The 24,322-nt window shown below is 44.5% G+C and overlaps 1 protein-coding gene across 1 annotated transcript in view; it reads left to right on the forward strand.

Annotated features, from left to right (window-relative positions):
- Positions 1–24,322, forward strand: part of SPTAN1 (spectrin alpha, non-erythrocytic 1) — a gene marked incomplete in the record, with an annotated part of 2,849,969 nt that overhangs the window by 2,177,604 nt on the left and 648,043 nt on the right. The window contains 1 exon segment of the mRNA XM_044058813.1: positions 6,322–6,434. Within this exon segment, the coding sequence (XP_043914748.1) occupies positions 6,322–6,434 (113 nt within the window).

Below are 24,322 nucleotides of genomic sequence, written 5' to 3' on the forward strand. Positions count from 1 at the left end.
TAACCACGGACGCCTCGGATTATGCTTGGGGAGCCCATTTTCAGGGCAATTGTTTGCAGGGCCTTTGGACAAAGGATCAGAAGCACCTGCATATCAATTTAAAGGAAATGTTAGCCGTTCAGAAAGCTCTATTGGCCTTCAGGAATCTTTTACAACCAGGACAACTGCTAATACGGACAGACAACACCACAGTTATGTGGTACCTAAACAAGCAAGGGGGATCTCATTCCTACCCCCTTTGCAGACTAGCCATGGATCTATGGAACACAGCTCTAGCTTGCAATCTGGATCTTCAAGCTCAGTTTCTACCAGGGAAACAGAACTTCCTGGCAGACAGTCTGAGCAGAAACCTTTCGGATCCACACGAGTGGATGCTGGACACCAAAATATTCAAGATAACAGCAGTCTGGGGATGTCCTCACATAGACCTCTTTGCATCCCATCTCAATCATCAACTACAGAATTTTTGCACCAGGACTTTCCACAGAGAAGCTTGGAAAGTGGACACCCTGTCATTCAGTTGGAGGAACCTCTCGGGATATGCCTTTCCACCTCTTCCTCTTCTTCCACGGGTTTTATTGAAGATAAAACGGGACAAGCCCAAGATTGATAATCTTGCTGTCTCCAAATTGGCCTCGGCAGTTTTGGTATCCAACTCTAAAAAAAAACTATGCCTGGAGCCCCCTTGGGTTTTTCCTCAGTCTCCGAACCTTCTGCCCCAACATCAGGGTCAGGTTCTATACTCTCAAGTCAGAACTCTCAGCCTGGCAGCCCGGTTAATCCAGGGCCTTTAATTTATTCTTTATTGCCCAAACAGGTTATGGATGTCATTTTAGAAGCCTGACGTCCTAGCACTAGAAAATCTTATGCAGGAAAATGGAAAAGATTTTGTTCCTGGATGCAGGCTCAGGATTCTGATCCTCTTCTTCCTAATAGTACTTTAATTTTACTTTACTTGACAGATCTCTTACATAAGGGTCTCTCTTTCTCTTCCATTAAGATACATGCCTCTGCTATTTCTGCTCATTATAATACAGACCCTCCCATCTTTTCCCACCAGCTCATGAGACAGTTTCTCAGAGGAGCCAAGAACTTAAGACCTCCTAGATCTCCTCCCATTCCTGCTTGGGATCTCAACTATGTTTTGCAAAAACTAACCTTGCCTCCTTTTGAGCCTGCTGCCTCTTCTGACATCAAGTTTTTATCTTGGAAGACAGCTATCCTGTTAGCCCTAACCTCTGCCAGGAGAGTTTCAGAGTTACAAGCTCTTATGGCTGTGGAACCTTATATTATTTTTCATCAAGACAGGGTATCTTTGAGGACTAATCCTACCTTCATGCCTAAGGTAGTTTCCAAAGTGGCTTTAAATCAAACTATCCACTTGTCAACCTTTTTCCCCACTCCTCAAAATAAAGGGGAAAGGATCTTGCATTCCTTGGATGTACACAGACAACTACGTTTTTACCTGAACAGAACCAAGGACTTCAGAAAATCAGAACACTTGTTTGTTTCTTATGCTTCAAGTTCCCAAGGTAAAGCCATTTCAAAAAAGACCATTTCTGAATGGATTGCTCATGGAATCAGATTTTGTTATTCTCACCATGGAAAGCAAATCCCAGGGAGTATACGGACTCATTCCACCATAGCTGCTGCCACTTCTGCGGCCTTCCTCAGGGGAGTTCCTACCAACGACATTTTGGAAGCTGCAACTTGGAGTTCAGTGCATACTTTTTCTAAGCACTACAGTCTACCTCTCTACTCTTAAGTCTAGGGCAGGCTTTGCCTCTGCAGTCTTGCAGGGCCTTTTAGCCTCCCCTTCCTCTTTATGACCACCTTCCTTTCTTTCAGCTTTGGGATTCTACCCTACAGTCATGACTGCAACAGTGAAACACGATGAACATAGTACAGTTGTGTACACCTACCATAAATGTAGATGTTCGAGTGTCTTCACTGTTGCAGTCTGGGTTTCCCTCCCTCCTGTCCCCTCTTGTTTTTACTTCTGTGTATTTCCTTTTTTCACCATTCTTCTGAGGTGTATTTGCAAAGGTTATGGGACCTTTTTTCATTTTGGGACTCCTGACATCTGGGGCAAGAAAAACTGGAGAAGATGGCGTTGGCTGTCAGCTTTGTACTCCTGGTTCTCTGACGTCAGGGAGCATGGTTGAACAGCCGACGCCGGACCCAGACTTTGGGATTCTGGCCGACCTGGGGCTGCCTGCCGGCAGGGGAGAACCCTACAGTCATGACTGCAACAGTGAAGACACTCGAACATCTACATTTATGGTAGGTGTACACAACTGTACTTTGTAGTGCATACTCCCACCCTCCAACTCTTCAGTCTGCTGACCAGTTTTCTTCTCCTAGCTGGGTGCAAGGGGTGTAGAAGTTTTTTGCGGATAGTCCTCTTATCTCCATCATCCCCTCTCTGTTCCTCTTACAGTTTTCCTCCTTTTCACTCGGACTCGGACAACGTGGGAGGTTGTGCTGACCTCTTGCATCAGACTGCTTGTTCACTGCTTAGAGAGACCTGAAGATGGCGCTAATGGACACCTTTCTTATACATTGGAGTCCAGAGATCTGTTGGCTAGGGAAGATGCAAAGAGTCTGCATGACAGGAATACCCAACAATCAGTACTGCAGCATTAATCTTCTCAAACATCTACAATTAATTCAAGTCTGACACAGTCTGTCAGTTTTTGCCATTCAGCCAACCTCTAAAGCTGTTTGTAGTTTATTTTATTTCTTGGAACTTGGAGATATTTTTGATTCAGACCATATGTGTGGGGAAGAGTTACTATCAGGTGTGATTATGGTCAACAGATACCACCAAAGGAGAGTCAGCCTTCAGTGTATTGCTTTGGTGTATCTCAGTGTCCTGTGTGTAAGCTTGTGTTTTGTTTCCTGCAAAAACACTATTATGAAAACTGTAGACTTTGAATGCTTTGATAGAATGTAAAGGCTTCTTGATTTTAGACAAGGGGATCTTTGCCCTTGTTTCAGAATGTGACTATGCTTCATCAAGTGTGGGCAGGCTGTAAGCATTCAGAGAAAATGGAAAGAAAGCTAAAACCTCTGCAGGTAGAGAGCATGAGACCTTTGCATCCCTTCTTAATTATGTTGAGGATCTTAGGGTTTTGGCCCTGTAGTGGTGCAAATTTGTTAGTCCTCACCTTCAGGTTTTCCTGTTATGGTTCCACCATCTGTTAGTGCCACTTCAAATGCTCGACATCATGATATCTGTATATATCTTGCCAGGCCTGCAGTGAATCAATTACTGCATCATAGTAGGAAGCAAGTCAACAGGTGCCTGCAGAGAGCCACCTTGCTCCTCCCAGTTCTAAAACCTATTCTTCTTTTATATCGTTACAAATTTTTGTTTGATTCCATTGGCTCTTATACTTTTTTCTTTTTCTAGAAAATGCCCAAATTGTTTAGACTGCCTAGATTGCATCTAGAAGGCCTGAGATCTTCAGCATCTACCATTTGAGTGGCTGTCTTGGTCCTTTCTGTATTTTGTAACCATTGCTTGCAGGCCATTTTAAGCCCAGCCAATTATCCCGTTTGGTATTCAATATTAACCTATCCTGTTGGAGTTTAGATTCACCTAACCCTTTCCAAAATTTGTATTTAGATGTTATTCTAGTGAGGATTACTAAATCAAAACATATGTATTTGGAGGGAGCCAGTGTGTTTGGATAAAGCATTTAGGAGCTGCCTCTGTAGATATTTGGAGGGACCCTGTGCATTGGGATAAGGCATTTTTTAGGTTCATAGGTAAGTAGTAGACTAGTTGCCCTTGTGGGCCATTTGAAGCCTAGCCAGTTTCCTTTTTTGTGCTTGAAATTTATCCCCTTTGGTTATAGATTGCCTTTACATATTCCATGGTTGATTATATATTACCCCAGTGAGAATAACTGAGATCATACCATAGTTATTTTTAGGATTTAGGAGCTGCATCTATCTGTTAGTATTAGAAGGAGGGAACCCTGATGCAAATTTCCTGTTTCTCATCTGTTGATCAAAGTTATGTTTGAATATGATCAGGGATGAGCTTTGTTTGACGAGGATAAGGAAGTCTGTTACAGAGCTGTGATATCCTCTGTGAGCTGTCTGTCCTTCAAAAGTGTTCTACTAATGTTGCAGAAGAGGTTTAGGTCACTGGATTGAGTATTTCTGATACCGTTTGGATTGCAGATATGAAGCTAGGCCATTAGTTAATGGATCAGAGGATGCCTTGTATTCTAGACACAGGTCCACTCTTGGCCCTTAAGAGATCAAATGTAGCTATAGGGCTTTGAGGCTGTCCATACAGACATATTGTTTAGACCTTGTATCTCTGCAGGTATTCCAGCTGTTGCATGTAGCTGGATGTATAAATGTCAAATGAGGCATTATATTCAGTGACTGGCCTTATGAAAGCTGAGTAAAGGGGGGCAACGACATCTCTAGATCTAAAACCTTGTTTGAGTTGCTCATTATAGCAGGGCTTCCTTACCACACTGGACTCATGCTTGTCAAAAGTTAGGTTACTGTCTGCCTAAGTTCTTAAATTCTGAGCTACTGGGTCATCTCTTAGGGGGTGTGTTGCCATTGTGGTAGTTCTCCCAGGGGAGATGATTTTCAAAAGGAGACTATGTATTTTTTGGCATTTAACTTGAATCCATGAGTTTGGCACGAGTTACTTGTTTGGGACAAGCCTTGCCTGTAGGATGACTGAGCCTTTTGGGGATTTGATCAACTGCAAACTTAACCAGAGCCCTTTTGTATTAGCTTTTACTTGTAAGAAGTATATGCCAAACAGAAGATGCCCCAGCACCGAATCCTTTTTGTGGAAGTAGTTTCCCCTGTTTTGATCTCCTGCATCCTTTTTGTGAGCCGGGTGGCAATCCTGTGGGTGACAAAAGAGTTTATTCCTAGTTTATTAAGCTTTTCTGTCATGCCGGAGAGGGGTATTGTGTCAAAATCCTTTACTAGGTTGAGGTAGGCAGTTTGTACCATTGGTTCCTTCCATTGCTTTGGTGACCTTTTCTAAAAAAAAAGCTCTACCAGGTTGAGTAAGCATGACCTGCATTTGACCAATCCGGCCCAAGATGGGTCCAGTGTTTAGAGGTTTCTTGTGTCCTTGTTGATTAATAATTAATTCCATAATAATTCTTTCTATGGTTTTGCTTGTGAAGTGAGACTTATGGATGTGTAATTGTCTAGGTCTGTGGAAGGTCCTTTCTTATGCAGGGGAATAACTTGCTATTTTCCATTCACTTGGTACAAAACCCATATGGAGGCCAAGGCTAAACAGTGTTGTTTGGAGTGTGTCTTCATTGTGTGTCATGCTATTATTCTTCCCCTGCCTAGTGAGCCTTCTACATCTGGATGAGCTTGCCCAGCTAACAGGAGAGAACGATCTCCTGAACTGTCATCCAAGTTGCGTATTGACAAGGAGGAGGACTTTGACTGCTCATTACACAAATGCCTATCTCTTGTTCATAACACTAGTGATATGTACATATCTTCAGGCTTCTCCCTCCTCCTGGAAGGATAGGTCCTTTGGGGAAAGCCTTTATGTAATGTGGGAGCACTTTATGTAGGGGGGACTTTGAAGTTTTTTGATTTTTCATAAGCATTACTTAATAGTATCCAGGAACCCAAGCTGACATGCTGTACTTGCAGTAGTGATGTATGCTTTGTTTTTTTCATTGTTTTAAGTTGATTCATAGAAACTTGCTTCATCTTTGGTTTCTGGCAAATGGAGGCTTGTAGGGTTAGGCATACTTTACCAGTAGAGTGTGGGCATTATAGCATACACCAGTGGAAGACAAGTATACCTCAGAACATAGGAATTTCCAAGAAAAATTGTTGAATTGAGAAAGGAAGGAATAATAACAAAAGTCAAACATCTCCCAAGGCAGAGTCCTTTAATGGATCAATAGATGAAGTAAACATATTTGTGATATTTTTGTATTTTTTAAGTCTGGACTATTTTGATGGATCCTGGACTTCAGTTCTGTTTTTCTTGCGGTGGGGGGGTCAAAGAGGTGAGGCAGTCCCTCGGTGGGACTGTGTAAAAAAAAAAAACGTTGCAGGGGAAAGGATGACTCCAACATACTGTTATCAGAGAGTTGTATCTGATGATGGTTGTTCTGTATATATCAGTGATGCTGTGAAAGAGCTGCTGTTATGGTTAGTACATATAGAATAATTTTTCTCTCTCATCTTTTGCAAGCCATCAGTGAAATGCGTTTCACAGCCTAGATTGCTGCTATTGCAAGTAAACCCCTTGTATTGGTAGACCTGAATTAATAGCTGCTGTTTTCTTGAATTCAGGAACGAGAACTGGAGTTGCAGAAGGAGCAGCGCCGACAGGAGGAGAATGATAAACTCCGCCAGGAGTTTGCTCAGCATGCTAATGCTTTTCACCAGTGGATACAAGAGACCAGGTAAGCATTTTTTTTTTTAATTGTTAGTTGTTGTGATGCAAGTTTTAAATAAACTTGTAGTCTTAACAGTAGCACTTGTGCTCTGTTAAGATGGTGACAATACAGCACATAGCCCATTGTCAGCGTAGCAAGTCCTGCTGTTTCAGAGGGTTTTGCTGTAAGATACACTGCTTAAACTTGAACAACAAATGGTAGAGTGCCTGCCACAGTTAACTGGTTCAGCTAAACTTTGATGGCAGCTCAGAATGTAAAAGTTGGTGATCTGATATCAAGGCTCTTTTTCATAGGTATTTATTGAACACCTTTCAGATTTCATTTTTTTTCAGTAGAATCCCACTCTTGGGAACATCAGTATACCTGTGTTGATGAACACCATGCTGTAACATAATCTGCTGCTTAAGCTCATGTCCCAAGATCTTGAGAGATGTCCTGTGTTAGTTCACTGTTACAGTATTCCAAACTTTTGGGTTATTTCTCCCAAGTAGTCATGACATCTAGCTGGGGAACCAAAGTAGATGTCTTCCATAGAGCAGTACGTCCACCGTATGACCCAAGCCTGTGAGTATAATGGTCTATAAGCTGATGTATGACCATAAATCCTCGGAATTTCTTGCTGCGAGTATGAATGCAGGTCTCACACCTGTTGGTCTGTTCTACGCATGGTCATTGGTTCTGTTGGCCTTCACTGGTTAAGATGAGTGTCCCATTAAAGAACTTCTTTTTTCTCTCAGTTGTATTGCTGTTTGTTGCTCTGTTAGATGTCAGCAAAGAGGGGAGTGTGATTGTGATAGGCAGATTTCCTTTAAGGATCTCCACTCCCAGTGCCTTTTCTGCCTATGGGCAGAGCACTATTATCAAAATTGTATGATTTTTCAGTCTGTTGTTCCAAAGATCTTATGAACCCGACTTTCATCACTCATTCTTATTTGGAAATGCATCATTTAAAGTGCTTCGCCCAAGTTAAGATGGCAGATCTCTCCACCCCTGACATTCCATCTGTTAATAAGAAAAAATTTAAGTGACTTAGGCCTGTAAGCAGTGCTGCCCAGTCAGAATCGTACGTCCCTGCTGAGGCCTTTGAACCTGCTGTATGCCTGACACCAATTCAGGCTACTGTGACCCTGCTTGAGGCTGGAATGGTATCTGAAGTTCGCACATCTGAAATAACTTAAGTTACTGATGATGGTGAGAAGGGGGAGCCCAGTATAATTATTTTAGAGGGTCCAATGGTCATATTCGTTAGAGAGTAAATCTTGCAGTTAGTCGAAATGCGTCAGGGGTCAGAACTTCCCTGTTTAGTCAAAGTGGATGTTGCACCAAAGTAAAAGGGGAAAAACACCTAAAACCATCCTCCCCGATGCCCCTTGAAAAGGACTGGATGGACGTTTCTCAGGGCCTGTTTAAAGCTGTTGTGGCACTTTAACCTCCTCCCTTCACAGACCCTACCCTGACAGCAGCTTTTCCTACCACTCTAAAGAATCCATTAGAAACAACTTAGGAAGAGGATGAACCAGATTCATTGCCCCATCTGAATCTGAACCAGATTCAGATGGGGCACTCCTTACCGTATTCATCACAGATCCACTCTCCGGGTCAGGTGGGCTCTGATGATGAGGGTTCCATTTCCCTTTATTTTACAGTGGAGGAAGCTTCATTTGGTGAAACTGTTGTCAATATAACAAAGCATTTTTATTGGTAATCTAAAGAAATTGCTGATATTCAAAAGAGGTAATATAGCCTTTTGGAGATGGTAACCCCCCTCTTCTGCACCAGCACCCCTAAAAGGCCTGACAGATTTTACAAGGCCCTTGAGGACTTGAAAATTCCTGCACCAATATTCTGTGGCAGATCCACTGGTCTTTTCCTTGTCTGTGGACCACCCCTCAAACTTGCTTCCTGATGCCATTGCTTTTCCTGTTGACAAAGACAGCAGGTCATTGGACAGGTTAGATAAAAAAGTGTATACATCTTCCAGTCTGGCTTTAAGAGCTTTACATTTCTAGACCTAGATGACCAAATACTCATTGCCTTTTCTGACTAACTGAAGCTAAGCATTGCCCTCCCTGAGGGATCAGGCAATTAGCAGCAGGCATTGTCCATGGTGGCTAAGGCTTCCCAAGTGGCCAAGCACGGCATTAAATGTAGATATGATTCAGTAGAAATTTCTTCTACAGCAGATGCTACAGGCTGAGTGATCTGGAGGTATGCGTGGTTATAGTCTCTGCTCCTTCCAGAGGATATTAAAGCAAAACTGCTAGATTCCCCTTTAAATAGGGATCTATTTGATTGGTCCAGAAGTTGCTAGTCTTTTCAAGCAACTACATGAACAAGGCAAAATTATGAAGGACTGCAGAAAGATCTTTATGAACTTCGGTATCCAGATACCAGAGGAATCATCCTGCCAAGCCCACTTCTTTTCTCTTAAGGAATCTAGGCTTTCCCATAAGTCCAAGAAAATTCCTAGGAAAAGATGCCAAGAAAAAACAGACAGGGACTCTTGGTGGCCTTTCATAGGTAGGTACTAGGCTATCGGCCCAAAGGCCTACGTAAGCCTAGCCAACAAGGTTCCCTGGCTTACGCCACCCAAGAAAGTTATTTTCCTGTGCCACTGTTGAGAAGAGAGGCAGAAGTGATCCCCGGGGTGTATTACCTATTTCCCATCCACTCATCAAGATTTTTCTTGAAGAGTGCTAATGAAGAACTTTGCTTGACATAGATGGGTAGCCTGTTTCAGAGTATGGGAAGTCTCTGGGACAGGAATCTATCCCTCCAGCATGTCCTGTTCATTGTGGTGACAAGGTTTAGGTCCTTAGAGCGTGTAGTTCGGAGAGATTGGGATTTCTTTAGGTGTAGCATGTCCAACAGCTCTGGGTTTGACATAGTTTTATATGTTAGGCAGAGATCACTTCAGAGTAGGCAATATACTATGGAGTAAAGCTGGAGTTTTTTGAGACGGTCAGTGTAGGGCATTTGTTTGAGGCCAGTAATACTGTTTGTGAGGTACTTCTGTGGCCTTTCCAGCTACTGCAGATGTCTTGAGGTACATTCCAAAAGGGGCGTTGTACTGTATAATAGGTCTAATGAGTGTCGAGTAGAGGGGTACAATGACCTCTTTTTCCTGGATGAGAACCCTTTTATGATGAGGTGTGCCATGTAGAAGGACTTCCTGACTACTGTGGCGATGTGACTATCAAAGGAGAGACTACTGTCCACCTGGGTCCCAAGGCCTCTTGTCACATATTCAGTGTTAGGTAGATTGCTGCCTATGTGGTAGTTCATGGGTACAGAGTTTTTCCCAAAGAGGATGACACTGCACTTTTTGGCATTGAGCTTGAGGCCATGGCTCTGACACTAGGCATCTGTCTCAGCGAGGCGCTTCTGTAGGATGTCCACATCATTTGGGGACTTGACTATGGCTCCTAGTTTGCAGTCATCTGTGAACTTCGTTAGCCTGTACTTCAGAGAAGTAGATACCAAACAGGAGAGGTCCCAGGATGGAACCCTGTGGTACTCCACTTGTCACTGATTTGAGGTCGGATTTGGAGTATGCAACTTTTACAGTGCGGGTTCTGTCAGTGAGCCAGATGGCAACCCATCTTGTGACGTAGGGATTTATACCTAGTTTAGTGAGTTTAGCTGTAATTCCAGAATGGGGGATGGTGTCGAAAGCCTTGGCGAAGTCAAGATAGGCTGTGTGAATCACCTTACCCTCATCTACAGCTTTGGTGACTGCCTCAAAAAAGTCGATCAGGTTCAGGAGGTATGATCTGCCTTTCACAAACCCGAACTGGGTGGGATCCAGAGTTTGGATGTTACCAATGTCTTGGTTCGAGTTCCATGATGATACGTTCCATGGCCTTGCAGACCAGGCTTTTCAGGCTAATAGGGCGATAGTTCCCAGGATCTGTGGTGGCTCCCCCTTTGTGGAGTGGGAAAACTGTTGCTGTGCGCCATTCAGTGGGCACAAAGCCTGATGCGAGGCTATTATTGAACTTGGTGCTTAAGTGGGGAGCCAGTTTGTTCTGAAGTTTGTGTAAAACGCAGCCTGGGATGTTGTCTGGTCCCATGGATGCTGTGTTTTTGGCTTTAGAGAGTGCAGCTTTTACCTGTGTAGTCGTGATTACAGAGAGACTGCATTCTTCCTGTATAGATATGGGCCCTTTAGGGGGTGGGGGTGGGGGGTAAAGTTAGCACTGAACCTATCTGCCAGGATGTTGGCAATATCAGTTGGTTCTGTAATTTTTGTGCCGTTGTGCTGTAACTCAGACCAGATCTGGGTGTTGCCATCAAGATTCTTGACATAGCTATAGAATGCTTTGTGGTTGTCCTTCGAATTAGTGGCGATTTTTTTTCATAGCTAGCTTTGGAGGATCTTATAAGAGATCTCAGCTTCTTACTGAGGCTGACCAGGGAGCTCCTCCACTCATGGGATTTTGCTCTCTTTTTGCAACAGTTTCTTCCTTCTGTTGTACAGTTTGTTTATGGCAGGGGACCACCAGATTGGCTTCCTTTTTTGGAGGATAGCATCTTGGTTCTGTTTGGGATAGACAGGATCCATGCACTTGTGTAAGTGCTTATAGAGTGCATTTATGTAGGATTCAGCCGTTGTAACTGTATTGTCCATCTGCATAGGTGTCATGAGACTTAAGCATGAAGTTGGCTTTGGAGAAATTTTTTACCGTGGTTTTCTTAATGGGGAGGGATGTGGATATCGAGGGTGATTAGCTTATGGTCGGATCAGACCAACGAGGAGTTGACTTCAGGTGTGGAACACCGGTCACTCATGTTGGTAATGACCATGTCTAGGATATTGTTGCCCCTGGTGGGGGTGTGATTCAGGGCATTGGAGTTTATGAATTCCAGAAAGCGTTGAGCTAAGGAGTTGGTACACGAGTAGTTTTCCCAGTTAATGGTGGGATAGTTGGTCGCCCATTATTAGGGTGTTTGGTTGAACCCTAATATTTTTCAGTACATCAAGAAAAGAGGAGTGGGAATCCTGGGGCATGGTGGGGGATCTGTAGCAAGCTACAATTTGTATTTCAGTTTTGCTCAGAGTTAGTTGCACTTGGATAACCTCTGATGCATTATGCTGAGCAACTAGGCTGGAGGTGTGGATATCCTTAATGAATATGGACACACCTCCGCCTTTGGTGTTCCGGTCCAGGTTACAGGGCCAAAAAATGTGGTATGAGTTATAGCCTGGTAGTGCAGGGGTGCTCTCTAGAGCCTTGAACCAGGTCTCAGTCACTGCACAGATATCTATGTTCTCCATTTTAAGGAGTGCCTCGAGTGAGTGCATTTTGAGATTTAGACTTCTAGCATTGAGTAGCATTACCCTCAGTTTTTGTTTGCCTGTTCCTGTTACGGTGGTGAATTTGTCATTTGAACCTTGCCTAAAAAAGGCAGTATAGGGGCGGCAAGAGCATTAGCCAGTATACAGAATCCCAGGGGTGACAGGTGCAGGCCATCTGTGGCAAAGCATCATGGTCTGTTGACTATGTCATCCTAAGCAGACAGATACTGGATTCCCTTAGAATGACATCAGAAGCTTCGCCAGTTGTTGAAGTCAATCATTTTGTCCTTGTACTGCGGTATCATTCTGGGCGATGGCGGACTGCTACTCAAGGCTAGAGTCATACCTGCCTGGTCTACAAGATCGGAGAGCTCTTTCATGTCTCTCCTCATGTAGTCCAGGGAGGTACGTCTCAGGTCATACACACCAACGTGGACAATGACAGAGTCATATTTGTACTTGTGGAATGACCTGTGTGCATGGGTTATGTGGCGTATCCTGGCACCCGACAGGCAGCTGACAGTAACCTTCTCCTTGCTTAGCCTGGTGAGTGGGACATCATTGTGCCTGACTATAGAGTCACCTATGACTAGTGTGTGGACTATGTGTCATTTGGGTTGTGTTGGGGTATGGAGGTTGCTTGCGTTTCTGCTTTGGAGCTCTGTGTTGCTTAGACAGATTATTATTGAGAGCCTCCGCAAATGTTTTTGTGTTACTATGTGTGGATTTTGGTGGTGTAGATTTAGTGAGACTATGTGATGAGTGTGGTGTGTTGAAAATGTTTACCTTCTCCTCTTAACTGTCAAGTTCAGTCTTGGTTGGAGAGAGCTTAACCTCCAGTTTGGTTAGATAAGTGCATGTCTCACAAGTTGTAGTGTTGGGTGGTAGGAGAGGGTTGTCTGTGTATATGAGGCAATTTTTGCATTGCCTCAAGATGCCCAGATTCATCAGATAGACAGGAGAGAACACTGGGAGCTGACCCGTGGACATGCCTGAATAAAAAACTATTTTCCTCTAGATAAGTGAGGAAAGTGAGTACAAGAGCTGTTTTTCAATAAGCAAGTGAGAAAAGTGAGTATAAAAACTGTTTTCCTCTAGGTAACAAGGAAGGTTGAGTGCTATAGTAATTAGTAGCTTATTTAGTGTTTACAAGTTCTGAACAAGTGCTGAGCGCGAGTAAGCAAATTTAAGTGCTAAAACTAAGAATCTGTATCTGCACAAGACGAGTTACAGAACAGAAACAAGTACAAATGCAGGCTTTCAATTGAGAAAGTTGAGAGAGATGGAAAAGATTGCCCAAACGGCCAATAACTACAATTTCTGGGCAAGAACCACTCCTTGTGTGGTAGACAGGTTACCTAGTGCTTTCCACTCCCACTGATAAGCTAGAAGGCTTCCCTCTTAACACAGAAAGACTTGGGGGGGGGGGGGCCTCAGAAGCTTGCTTTCTACTTAGACAAGTCTGCGTGACTACCTTCTGGTCCCTTCCTCACCTCTCAATCCTTCCCTACCCCTTTCCAAAAGACACTTCTCATACCTAAAAATGGTTACTCTGCATAACAGACAAAGGGTTCTTTATAGCATTCAGTGTAGGTACAGAATGACCTGGAAAGAAATTCCTCCATTCGTGGCCATGCCTCCGCTTTCTCACAACCAGATTCAGCTGCTCTTTCTCATCATCCAGACTCTGTCAACAGGGTATGATAGAGCTAGTTCCTTCACAGTGCTTTCTCTTCCAGACTATTTCTTGTACATAGAAAAGGGAGGAGACTGGAGACCAATTATTGATCTCTTTGCTCTGACTTTTCTCAAGGTCCCATCTGGTCCTGCTACCACTGATTCTACTTCAAGCCTTCTTGGTGTCCCTCAACCTTAAAATGGTTATTTTCGCATCTCTGTCCACTCTGCTGAAAGGATTGAGGTTTTCTGCTGGCTTATTGCATTTTCAGTTCTCTGCTTTTCCCTTTAGACTTAACGCAGCCTCAGGAGTCTTCACAAAATGCCTTGCCCAGTCATAACTTTTTTGTAGGATGCTGTTGACACATCTCGGCTCTACCCTCTCCTTTCTTCAAGGGCTGGGGTTCATCATCAACTTCAAGTTGGCAGCGACTAAGCAATCACTCCAGCCTGAGACTTAATTTTCTTGGAGTGCAGACTAAGCACCAAACTCATGCAGGCTTTCTTACCACCAGACAAGAGTGCAAAGTATAACCAGTTACAGCCTCTATTTTCTTAACTTTCGGTTCTGTATGGTAAGGGAGTTCATCAGAGTTGTGGGAGTCATGACAGCTACCATCTCCATGGTTCCCATTGCCAAGTTACACATGAGGAAGATTCAGTGGTACTTAAAGTTCACCTAGTCCTGGCATTCACATCCCCTGGATGCATATCTTCCACTCCTATCTTCTTTAAAGAAGGAAATCAGTGGTGGATAGCCGAAATAAAGCACAAACCAGGCCCACCTTTCAAATTGCAGACACCAAAGCAGGAGCTGCACATAGATGCATCAGGTGATGCATGAGGAGCCTGTACAGCAGCCTGAGAGTTCAGGGACAGTGGACAAGAAATGTGACGTGAAAACACTTCATTCTGCAGAAGATGAGGGCACTACTACAGGCCCTACAGGATTTCAGCCACCATTGGAAACCAGGTCCTTTAAGAGTTTTCACAGGCAACACCCCCTATAAATTTATGCTGAACACTGGAATTTCCTAGAAGTAATACACAAATGGAAGGGTCAACAGATAGATGTATTTGCTTGATGCCTATGGAAGCAAATAGATCTGTCTGTGGGGGGGGGGGGGGGCACAGAGAGATGTTTGCTTCGATCAACATCAAGCATCTCCCACTCTTTTGCACCAAGACTTAGATTCCTCAAGCTTAGAAAATGGTAGCGGTACGCTTTTCCTGGAAAGTAAAGTATCTTCATGCCTTCCGTCCACATCCTCTTCTTCCTTAGGTTTTAATAAGGATACAAAAGGAATGCCCAAAGATCCTACCAGTGACTGCCTTTTGGCATTGGTTCCCCCTTCTCTTCCACTTAGCCAAGGGCCTTCACCAGAAACTTCCCTCCATAGTGGACTTGCTGACATGGAACAAGGGCTTGCTGCTTTATCATAAATACCATCCCTCAACCTTATGATGTGGATGATAGATGATAGAATTCTAGTACCTTTTAGATACCTGTTTTTTGAGGACATACTGAAGATTCTCCAGGAGGCGAGGAAATCTTACAAAGCCAAATGGAAAAGGTATTCGATATGTCTGACTAAAGAACAGGACCCCTTTCAGGCTAACACCCCACTGATCCCGTCTCATCTGTAAGAGCTGCTGAAATCTGGAGTGTCATACTCTGTTAAGGGACATATTTCAGCTGTATCTGTCTACCTTTGAATCCCCCTCTTATGGCTAAGCTAGAGGTAAAATAGTTTCTGGTAGGAAAGCTAATCCCCCTTGCTTGGGACCTCAACTTTGTGCTGGAAAAACTCACTCTCTCTCCCTTTTGAGTGAGCAGCCTGTGGTCCTCTCAGATTCTTTACTGGGAAAACCATTCTTCTAGAAGCTGTCACCTCAGCCAGAAGAGTCTCCGGACTGCAGGCCATTATGGTTATTCCTCCCTTCTTAATCTTTCACAAGGATATTGAGTCATTAAGGCTCAGTCCCTCCTTCATGGCTAAAGTGGTGAACAAACTGTCCTTTAACCGGGGTATTAACCTGCCCACCTTTTTCCTTAGCCCACAAAACTGGGGGTGGAAGGGCTGGCAGGAAGAATTCTCTTTTCAGTGGATGTCCATCAGTAACTCAGATTTTACTTGGATAAGACTAAATATGTCCACATGTTTGACCATTTGTCTCCTTCCATGATTCAAAACTAAGAAACCTAGTTTCTAAACAAACTGTTGCCAAATGAATCTCCAAATCCATTACATTTTGCTACACTCAGCATGGCAAATACATACCCTCTCCAGCAAAGGCATATTGTGTCAGAGCAGTACCCTCAGCCGGTGCCTTTTACAAGGAGATTCATTCTAGGACCATTTTTGAAGCAGCTACTTGGTCTTAGGTTCACACCTTTACTAAACCTTATAGACTGAATGTCTGTTCTAGATCCAGGACTGCCTTGGCCAGGTCATTCTTTTCTCTTTTCTTCTGGACAGCCCTCCCATACGTCATCCTACAACTTTCTTGCAGCATAAGCTTTGGGAATCATCCAACAGTTTAGAATACTGCAACTGTTATCTAAGGAATGACATAGTATAGTTGTGTAAGAACTTGCTGTAACACTACATGCCCTTCTAATCACTGTTGCAGTATTCCTTCTGACATGGCCTTTCCCCTTCTTGTTTTTTTTTTTCCTTTTCCCTCATGGACAGATGAACCTTATCTTTTTTGCTTCTCCCCTCTTAGCTTACCTACTCCTTTCTCAGGCTTCTGCTGTTTTAATGGCTTGGAGATTGTCTGAGGATTGGAAACAGTCTTATTGCTCATTTAGAAGAAGGAAAAGATCACCAAGTATGTTGGCAAGATGCAATTTCTCCTAAGGTTACCTTTTTTGTTGCCATTTTGTTTGGGAGAAGACCATCTTGTCTCTCTTTGCAGGAAGATCTTGCTCTATCATGCTTGAAATCTCTGGGCCTTCCTGGAGCTTAAAAAAATACTTTGGGTGGGCCACTTGCTGCATGTGCCTCTTGCAGGCAGTGAACTTCCTGCTACTGAAAATAGAACAAAAAGGCCCAAGAGGGAAGTACTTAATCTCGGGGAAATAGACAAACTCAGAACATTAGTTAAGGATTTTGCAAGCAGATAGCACTTGCCCTTAACGATCCTGATCACACACACACACCCCATTCCACAGGGAGTCTGTTCTTGGAGAGGCATGGCCTCTTCCTCACTCAGACCAAATTAATCCTGTCTCAAAGTTCCTGCCTGTCTTGCCCCTTCTGAGGCAGACAGTGGGATTCCAGTATCGCAAATAATCCATGGTCCAGAAATGTGTTAATATGATGACAGTTTCCAGATGTGGTTTTGGGTGAGGCGCAAACAGCTCATACTTCCCAAGGCTAGTCATCACTTCAAAATATTTCTAGTATTCTGTTCAGGCATTTACAAGTGCTAGGTAGGGATGCCTTCATTTTCAGTCTTTTTAACAAAACTTCAGTAGCTCAAATTGCTCAGTGCTTTAATGCTGAGTCCAGAATCTGTCAGGTCATCAGATGCCCACATTATCAAATGGCTAAACATTAAGCCCTAAGTATCAAAAACAGAGCATCAAAGCACAGTCGTGAATGGCAGCTCTTATTATGAGAGATCAAGGAATAGTGAAACACTGAGAATTGACTCCTTCTCTACTGTGGTGCAGTCTCAGAGTTGGTGTATACAGTTTGCAGGGGCTATATGGGCGCATGGGGATTTTCCCTTGCAAAAAAAGATGCTTGTTTCATTCTTTTGTTTGGTGTTCCATTTAGGGCTCAATGTTTGATATTGTGGGCATTTGAAAAACTGACAGATCTTTCATTTCACCAGTGTACCTGCACAGTCTGTGAATGTTCATCCCACCAGTGTCTTCATTTCAAGTATAGGAAGCTTGCTGAATATGTGGCAATTTGATAGTAAAGTAAGCCTCCTCTTCCTTAGAAAAAATGCATCCAAGCCTCCCAACTCTCTCATGGTTCTGTTTTCTAAACCGTATATCTTTGTCTGGAGCACACATCTTATTTGAACATTGAAGATGCAGAGAATTTAGTCTTTTTTGAGCCAGATGCAGCTATGTCAGTGTATAATATGGTTTCACACAATTTAATTTCTCCACGTCTTTTGGGTTTCTAATACTATAAAGGGAAATGTACCCCATTCCTAAGTCAAAGTGTGATTAACGTTTGTGAAATTAGTATTCTTTCAATATTTCATGTTAGCCAGAAGTGCTCTTTGCAGCTTCTGCAATGTGCTCAGAATTAACTTCTTCTAGTTTATATGTATTTACATGCATCAGTACTGTAAGCCTCAGAGGTGCAGCGGTAGCGTTGTTGCCTCACAGCAAGAGGTTCTCCCATTCAATTCTCGGCTAGAGCGCCTTCTGTGTGGAGTCTGCATGTCTTCCCCACGGTCGAGTGGCATTCGAAAGACATGCGTAGAATGGGCGTGCCTTCGCTGGAGGTTGGGCGTCGAGCTGGCACCTGTAAAAAAATAAAAACCTACCACCAGTCATTAGTGGACCAGAGTTCCGTTGTGGCGACCCCTAACCGGGAAGAGCCGAAAGAACAACATGCATCAGTACCATATCTAAATATAACTGTAAATTGATGTTTTGAGCCCATTGCTCCTACTACTGTTGGAGCTGTCTAGGTATCCTTCCACATTGCCCTCTTTTCTGCCTGCAAATCTTGGTATTTTATGATTGTCTCTCTGTTCATAAGACACTGTAATCACGGAGTGTAGCAATTCCAGTGACCAATGCTACTTTTGTGTTTTTTTCATGGATTACTGTATCTGGTTTTCTTGCATCTGTTTTTTCAGCTGTTGGTAATAGGTGATCCTATGTGATATAAGCACAACAAAATGTGATATAATAAATGTGGTATAATATACAGAGTAAGGAGGATACTGTACAAACTTCTGCACATTAAACATCATGAGAGGACATTTTAAATGAGGGGGGAACAAGGAGCTTTCAGATGTCAAAAAAAGTAATCTCATGCTCATTGAAGAACCTAGGTGCTCTCCTGTGCCATGTTATCCTGGCCTTTGAATGTTTTTCAGTAGATGTCTTCCTGTTCCAGTGTTGCAGTATTCTACATGTGGGTTTACCCTTCTTCCTTCCCAGTTCGTCCAGCCAGGATTCCAAAGTTTTTCAGTCCCTCTAGGTATGTTGGACGTCTGATGTAGCTGCAGGGACGTGGGCCATAAAAGTGATGTCTGTACGCACCAGCCCTCAGAATGTTTCATCCACCAGTCGTGCACCATGTCCTCTTGGTACTCGCAGACGTCGGATTAAAAAAATTCAGATAAGTACCCCATTGGGGATCCTTTCAGTCCTTCTGGGTTTTTTATATATTGTCTGTTCATGTCATCCGGAAAGGGTAAGTGTGGGTGGCAGATTCCCCACAGACACCCAGAACCAGTGCCTTTTTTGTTTGGGTAAGGAACACAACCACGAGAACTGCCCTATTTTTCAGGCTTTCGTACCAAAGACCTTACGTCGCCTTTTGCATCCTCTAAACCTTTATCAGGAGAACTACCGGTTAAAACAAATTGTGTTAGGGATGGAAGCCACATCTGATGCCCCATCAGAACTGCCTAAGAAGTGGGTCAAGACCATGCGGCCTAGTTCTTCTGCTGTGCCTCTATGGCCCGTATCTCAGCCTGTGACCGACATCGGCCTGGCTGAGAACTCTGCTTCCACCAGTCAGGATAAAGCTGGTACCTATGAGGAGGCCGCACAATCCTGAGCGGATGGCACGTCTGTAGAGATTTTACTGACATCTGCCTTAGACTCTGGGGGGAACCAGTGCACTCTGTGGGCCCGTCGGATTCTGCCTACGCCATCCCTACATCTGACTCGAGGCCTTCTCCTAGTCAGATGCCAGCTAGGCCTTTTAAGAAAAAAAAAACAAAAAAAATCTCTCTCCTCCATCTGAAAGCATGCCTGATTTTATAAGCTTTCAGCCAACGCCTATTCAATGCCTTTATGGCCTTATGTCTTACTTCTTTAGGAAGCCTTAGTATTGTTCTTCCCCTCCTAAGTCCTAGACCTCAAACTTCAGTTACTGAAAGGAGGGAAGTTGTAGTAGAAAAAGAACTCTCTGACTCCTCAGAAGACTCCCTCTCCTATTCCTTACAGATCTCCACCCCCCTGGGATATGGATCACCAGAGGAAGGTTCCATTGAGCCTGACTCCCTAGTGGAGGATTTAACATTTGGGGAAACTATCTGCAAAATGAAAGACCACTTTAAATGGGAATCCACTGACATGACTGAGGTGCAGAAGAGGTTTTATGACCTCATACATATGGACTCTTCAAGTCCTCCTGCTATCCCTCCTATTCTGCTGGCCTTCCTGGATGCCTTTTCCTCTGCATCCATCAACCCTGACTCCCAACCTCCAGCCCCACGTAGGGCTGACGCACTGTACAAGGGCCCTGAAACAGATACATTTCTGCTTAAGCACCCTCCAGTTGACCCAGCCACTATCTCCATTTCCACTGATAGGGCTTCCAAACTCCTCTCAACTATGACAATTCTTCCAGTTGACAAGGACAGCAAGACAATGATATGTCTCGGGAAGAAAATCTACACTGCGGCCACCCTGTCCTTCAGGGCCACAAACTACCAGACTTGCATAACCAAGTACTCATTATCCCTGCTGGATAAAACCATTAAGGAATTGGCTGACATCCCAGACTGTGCAGCCAAAGTTACTCTGTCCTCCCTGCTAGCCCTCACCTCTCAAGTGAATAGACACTCCATAAGATGCAGTTGTGATGCAGATGAAGCCTGTCAGGTCAGCTGCATCAGCTTCTGCTTTAAGGAGATAGTCTTGGTTATGCCTTTAGCCCCTCCCTAACAACTTCAGGGCTAAACTTAGTAATGCCCCTTTAGATCACTCTGCCCTGTTTGGCGGCATAGTGGCTGACCTCTTCAAGTCCCTGCAGCAAAAAGGAAAGAGTTGTAGGACCTAAAACACCTGCTAGCCTCACCCATCCTTAAGTTCCATAGGAACTACCCTGCCAAAACTCAGTTCATCAGAAAACCTTCCCAGCCTGTGACTCCCTCCAGGCCCAGGAGATCTCCTAGAAAACAGCCTCCTCTGGCTAGAGCTTCTCCATCCTCCAGCCAGAGGGCCTCCCTTTCAAGATAAGGGGAGGTAGCGTCCGACTAACTGCCAACCTCACTTCCCACCCCTCCCACATCCTTACCCCTGTCTGCCCGTTTCTCTCTCTCTGTCTCCCTGTATGGATCCACATTACCTCAGACAAATGGGTTCTTTCCATCATTCAGAACGGTTATTTTGACATGGCTCACCCCCCCCCCCAGTAAGGTTAGGCACTCAACAGCCACCCACCAGTCAGCTACCCCTCCTGCAACCAGTACTTCAAGCTCTGCTGACGCAAGGCACTATAGAACCAGTGCGTATAGAAACAAAAGGAAAATTATTCTACTCCAGAATCTTTATGGTCCCCAGAAAGGATGGGCCATGGTGACCTACACTAGATCTCACGCACCTCAACCCTTTCCTAAATGTTCCTACCTTCAGGATACTCACTCTACCCACCTTTTTCCCCCTCCTCCTATCTCAGGGTTTCATGGCTACCTTGGACATAAATGATGTTTATCTGCACATCCCAGTAAAGCTCTCTTTCAGGAAATTGCTGAGGTTTTTGGCAGGCTCATCTCATTTTCAAATCTGTGCCTTGCCCTTTGGGCTTTCCACTGCACCCAGGGTATTCACATAATGTCTGGCTCCAGTCATCGCTTCCTGCAGGACAGAGGGTTTCCAAATATTCCCTTACTTAGATGACCTGCTAATTCAGGCAGACAATCAGAAGACCCTTCTTCACACTCAGGTTCTTCTGTCCCTCTTGCAGTCTCTAGGATTTCAAATAAATTTTGCAAAATCTCACCTGGAACCCACAAGGCAGTTCCTGAGATTTCTGGGTTACATTGCAGCCACTATACCCATGCTGCCCTTAGCAAGACTGCACATGAAGAAACTGCAATGGTATCTTCGGTCAGTCTAGACTCAGCACTCCTATCCCCTGGAGTTCAGGGTCCCACTTCTTCCCTGCTTGAAACAGGAAATTCAATGGTGGATGGCTCAGGTGGCCAAGAACCCAGGCCTCACTCTCCAGCCACCCACACCCACCCAGATCATGCATACACACGCTTCAGGTCTGAGATGGGGAGCAACTCTAGGACAAAGATAAGTGCAGGGTTTGTGGCCAGACTCTCTCAAACTAGAGGACATAAATGTCAGAGATGAGGTCAATCCTCCCTGCTCTACAAGCCTTCCAACTCCACCTAAAGCAAGGCCCTCTCAAGATTTTAACGGACAACACCACGGTCCTGTAGTATCTCAACAAACAGGGAGGGACCACATCCTACCTCTTATGCAGACTAGCTCTGCGGGTGTGGGAAATGGCCACCTCACAAGGGATTACCCTACATGCAGCCTACATCCTCTCCCTGCACAACTCCCAGGCAGATTATCTAAACAGGAATATCTCAAACAACCATGTCTTCCTGGATCTGGTCCACCGCTGAGGTACACTTCAAATAGACCTGTTTGCCTCCTCCATCAACAGGCAACTTCCTGGTTTCTGCACCAGGGCACCCGACCCTAAGGGACTGGCAACAGATGCCTTCTCAATGTCCTGAAAGGGGAAATTTCTGTATGCCCCCCCCCCTCCCTTGATTCTAAAGGTGCTGCTGAAAATTCAGCAGGACTCACCAAAAATCTTGCTGATGACTCCCTACTGGCCAAGACAGCACTGGTTCCCCCCTTCTCCTTCATTTGTCCAAGGGCAGTCACCACAAGTTAACCCCCCTCAGTGGACCTCCTCACACAGCACAAGGGAACACAGATACACCCACAGTGGCAGTCCCTACACCTCACCCAGTGGTTGATAGGATTCTGATCCCCTTTAGACACCTGTACAGCAAGGACATGCTCAGTGTCCTGCAGGAGGCCAGGAAACCTAACACAAGAAAGTCTTCTCTCTCAAAGTGGAAAAGGTTTTCCATTTGGTGTCACAAAAGACAGTTGGACCCGCTGGAAAGTGACATTCCTCTTATCCTGTCTTATCTGTGTGAACTATTGCAGACAGGCCTGGCCTACTGTTCTTTAAAAGCACACACATCTGCAATATCTGCCTGTCTACCTCTGGATCCACCTGTAGAATACAGACTTCCTGCCAAACTCTTCCTCAAAGGGGTACTTCACCTGAGACCTCCCAGAAAACCATCCCCTGCTCTCTGGGATCTTAACTATGTACTAGAAAAACTCACCCTAGCTCCTTTTGAGCCAGCAGATACAGCCTCCCTAAAATTTTGCACAGGGAAAACTGTTTTATTGGTGGCTCTGACCTCAGCCAGGAGGGTCTCAGAGCTACAAGTGCTGATGGCTACACCACCTTTTCTGGTCTTTCATCTCAACAGAGTTACTTTCAGAACTAACCCATCCTTCATGCCTAAGGTAATGAATGACCGATCTCTGAACCAGGCCATACACCTGCCCACCTTTTTCCCCAATCCGCAGGGAGATAGTGAGAGAGTACTTCATTCCCTAGATGTCCACAGACAGCTTAGGTTTGATCTACATAAAGCCAAGACTGTTAGGAAATCTGACCAACTGTTTTTCTCCTTCCACCCCAGAGCCCTGGGGAAAGCAGTAATCAAACAGACCATTTCAGCCTGGATCTCCAGGCATTTCTGTCTGTTGTTCGCACCATGGGAAAAACTTACAGGGCAATATTAAAACCCACTCCACCAGAGCAATGGCCTCTTCTGGAGCCTTCTTTAAGGGACTAGACACCAGCTTGATTTTTGAAGCAGTTACTTGATCCTCAGTGCACACTTTCACCATACATTACAAGCTGGACCACATCTCTAGGGCCAGGGTGGGGTTTTCCAGGGCTGTCCTTCACGGATTCCTGGAAACTTCTTACAGATCACCACCACACTCTCCGTGAGCTTTGGTACTCACCCACATGTAGAATACTACAACTGGAATAGAAGGACATAGGAACGTTGTGTAAAATCTTACCAAAACCATAGATGTCCTTCTCTTCCATGTTGCAGTAATGTTCTTCGTGTTTCACTGTTGCAGTCATTACATTTGGGTAATCTGCTGGCAGGTTGCCCTCAGTCGGCTTGATTAACGAAGTCTTGGGTCCTGCATCAGTTGCTGTCCCTTCTTCCATGACGTCAGGTCGTCAAGGGTAGAAAACATGCAGACGATGGCATTACGTCAGTCTTTCTTGCCGCGCGGTGCCCGATGCAGAAGCAGTTCACAAGTGCCGGTTGGCCGACTCCTGAAATTTTCATTTTTGAGTTACAGAACTGAAGTCTTCAACTAAAAGCTAAGTACCCCGTTGGGGAAACTTTTTTTTGCTCCTTAACGATGTCAGTAAAAGTTAATAATTGCATTACTTGTGGGAAGCCCTGACTACAACGTGCCCTGCTGTCGGTTTTGTGCTAAATTTAATCAATGCACGATTAAATGGTATATTTTTGCTTCTAAATATTTTGGCTCAAGATTTAATTATCCAGAAATGTCATCAGTTAGCAATCCAACTACCGGAATTCCTAAAAAATGCAAAGAAAAAGACAGACCGCCGAGGTCCAAAACTGACTACAACGCTTCCCCTAAGCCAGTCACTAGTTTGGCGGTACTCAGTGTGGTGCTTTCGCAGCCCCTGATACTCGCTACTTTTGATTTGCAGGCCTCTACTGAGACCCATTCAGAGTCCGGTATGCCGCGAGATGCTTATGGAACCGCGGATGTCTCTACCTTAGATGGGTCTGGAGCCGCTATGCAGGCACCGGCATCTGACGGTGTTTTCAGGCCTACAGATTTGTATATTAGACAAACGCCATCTTC

This window comes from Protopterus annectens, chromosome 16.part0 (genome assembly GCF_019279795.1).
Source record: "Protopterus annectens isolate FY-2018-M chromosome 16.part0, PAN1.0, whole genome shotgun sequence".
In the NCBI taxonomy this organism is placed as follows: Eukaryota; Metazoa; Chordata; order Ceratodontiformes; family Protopteridae; genus Protopterus; species Protopterus annectens.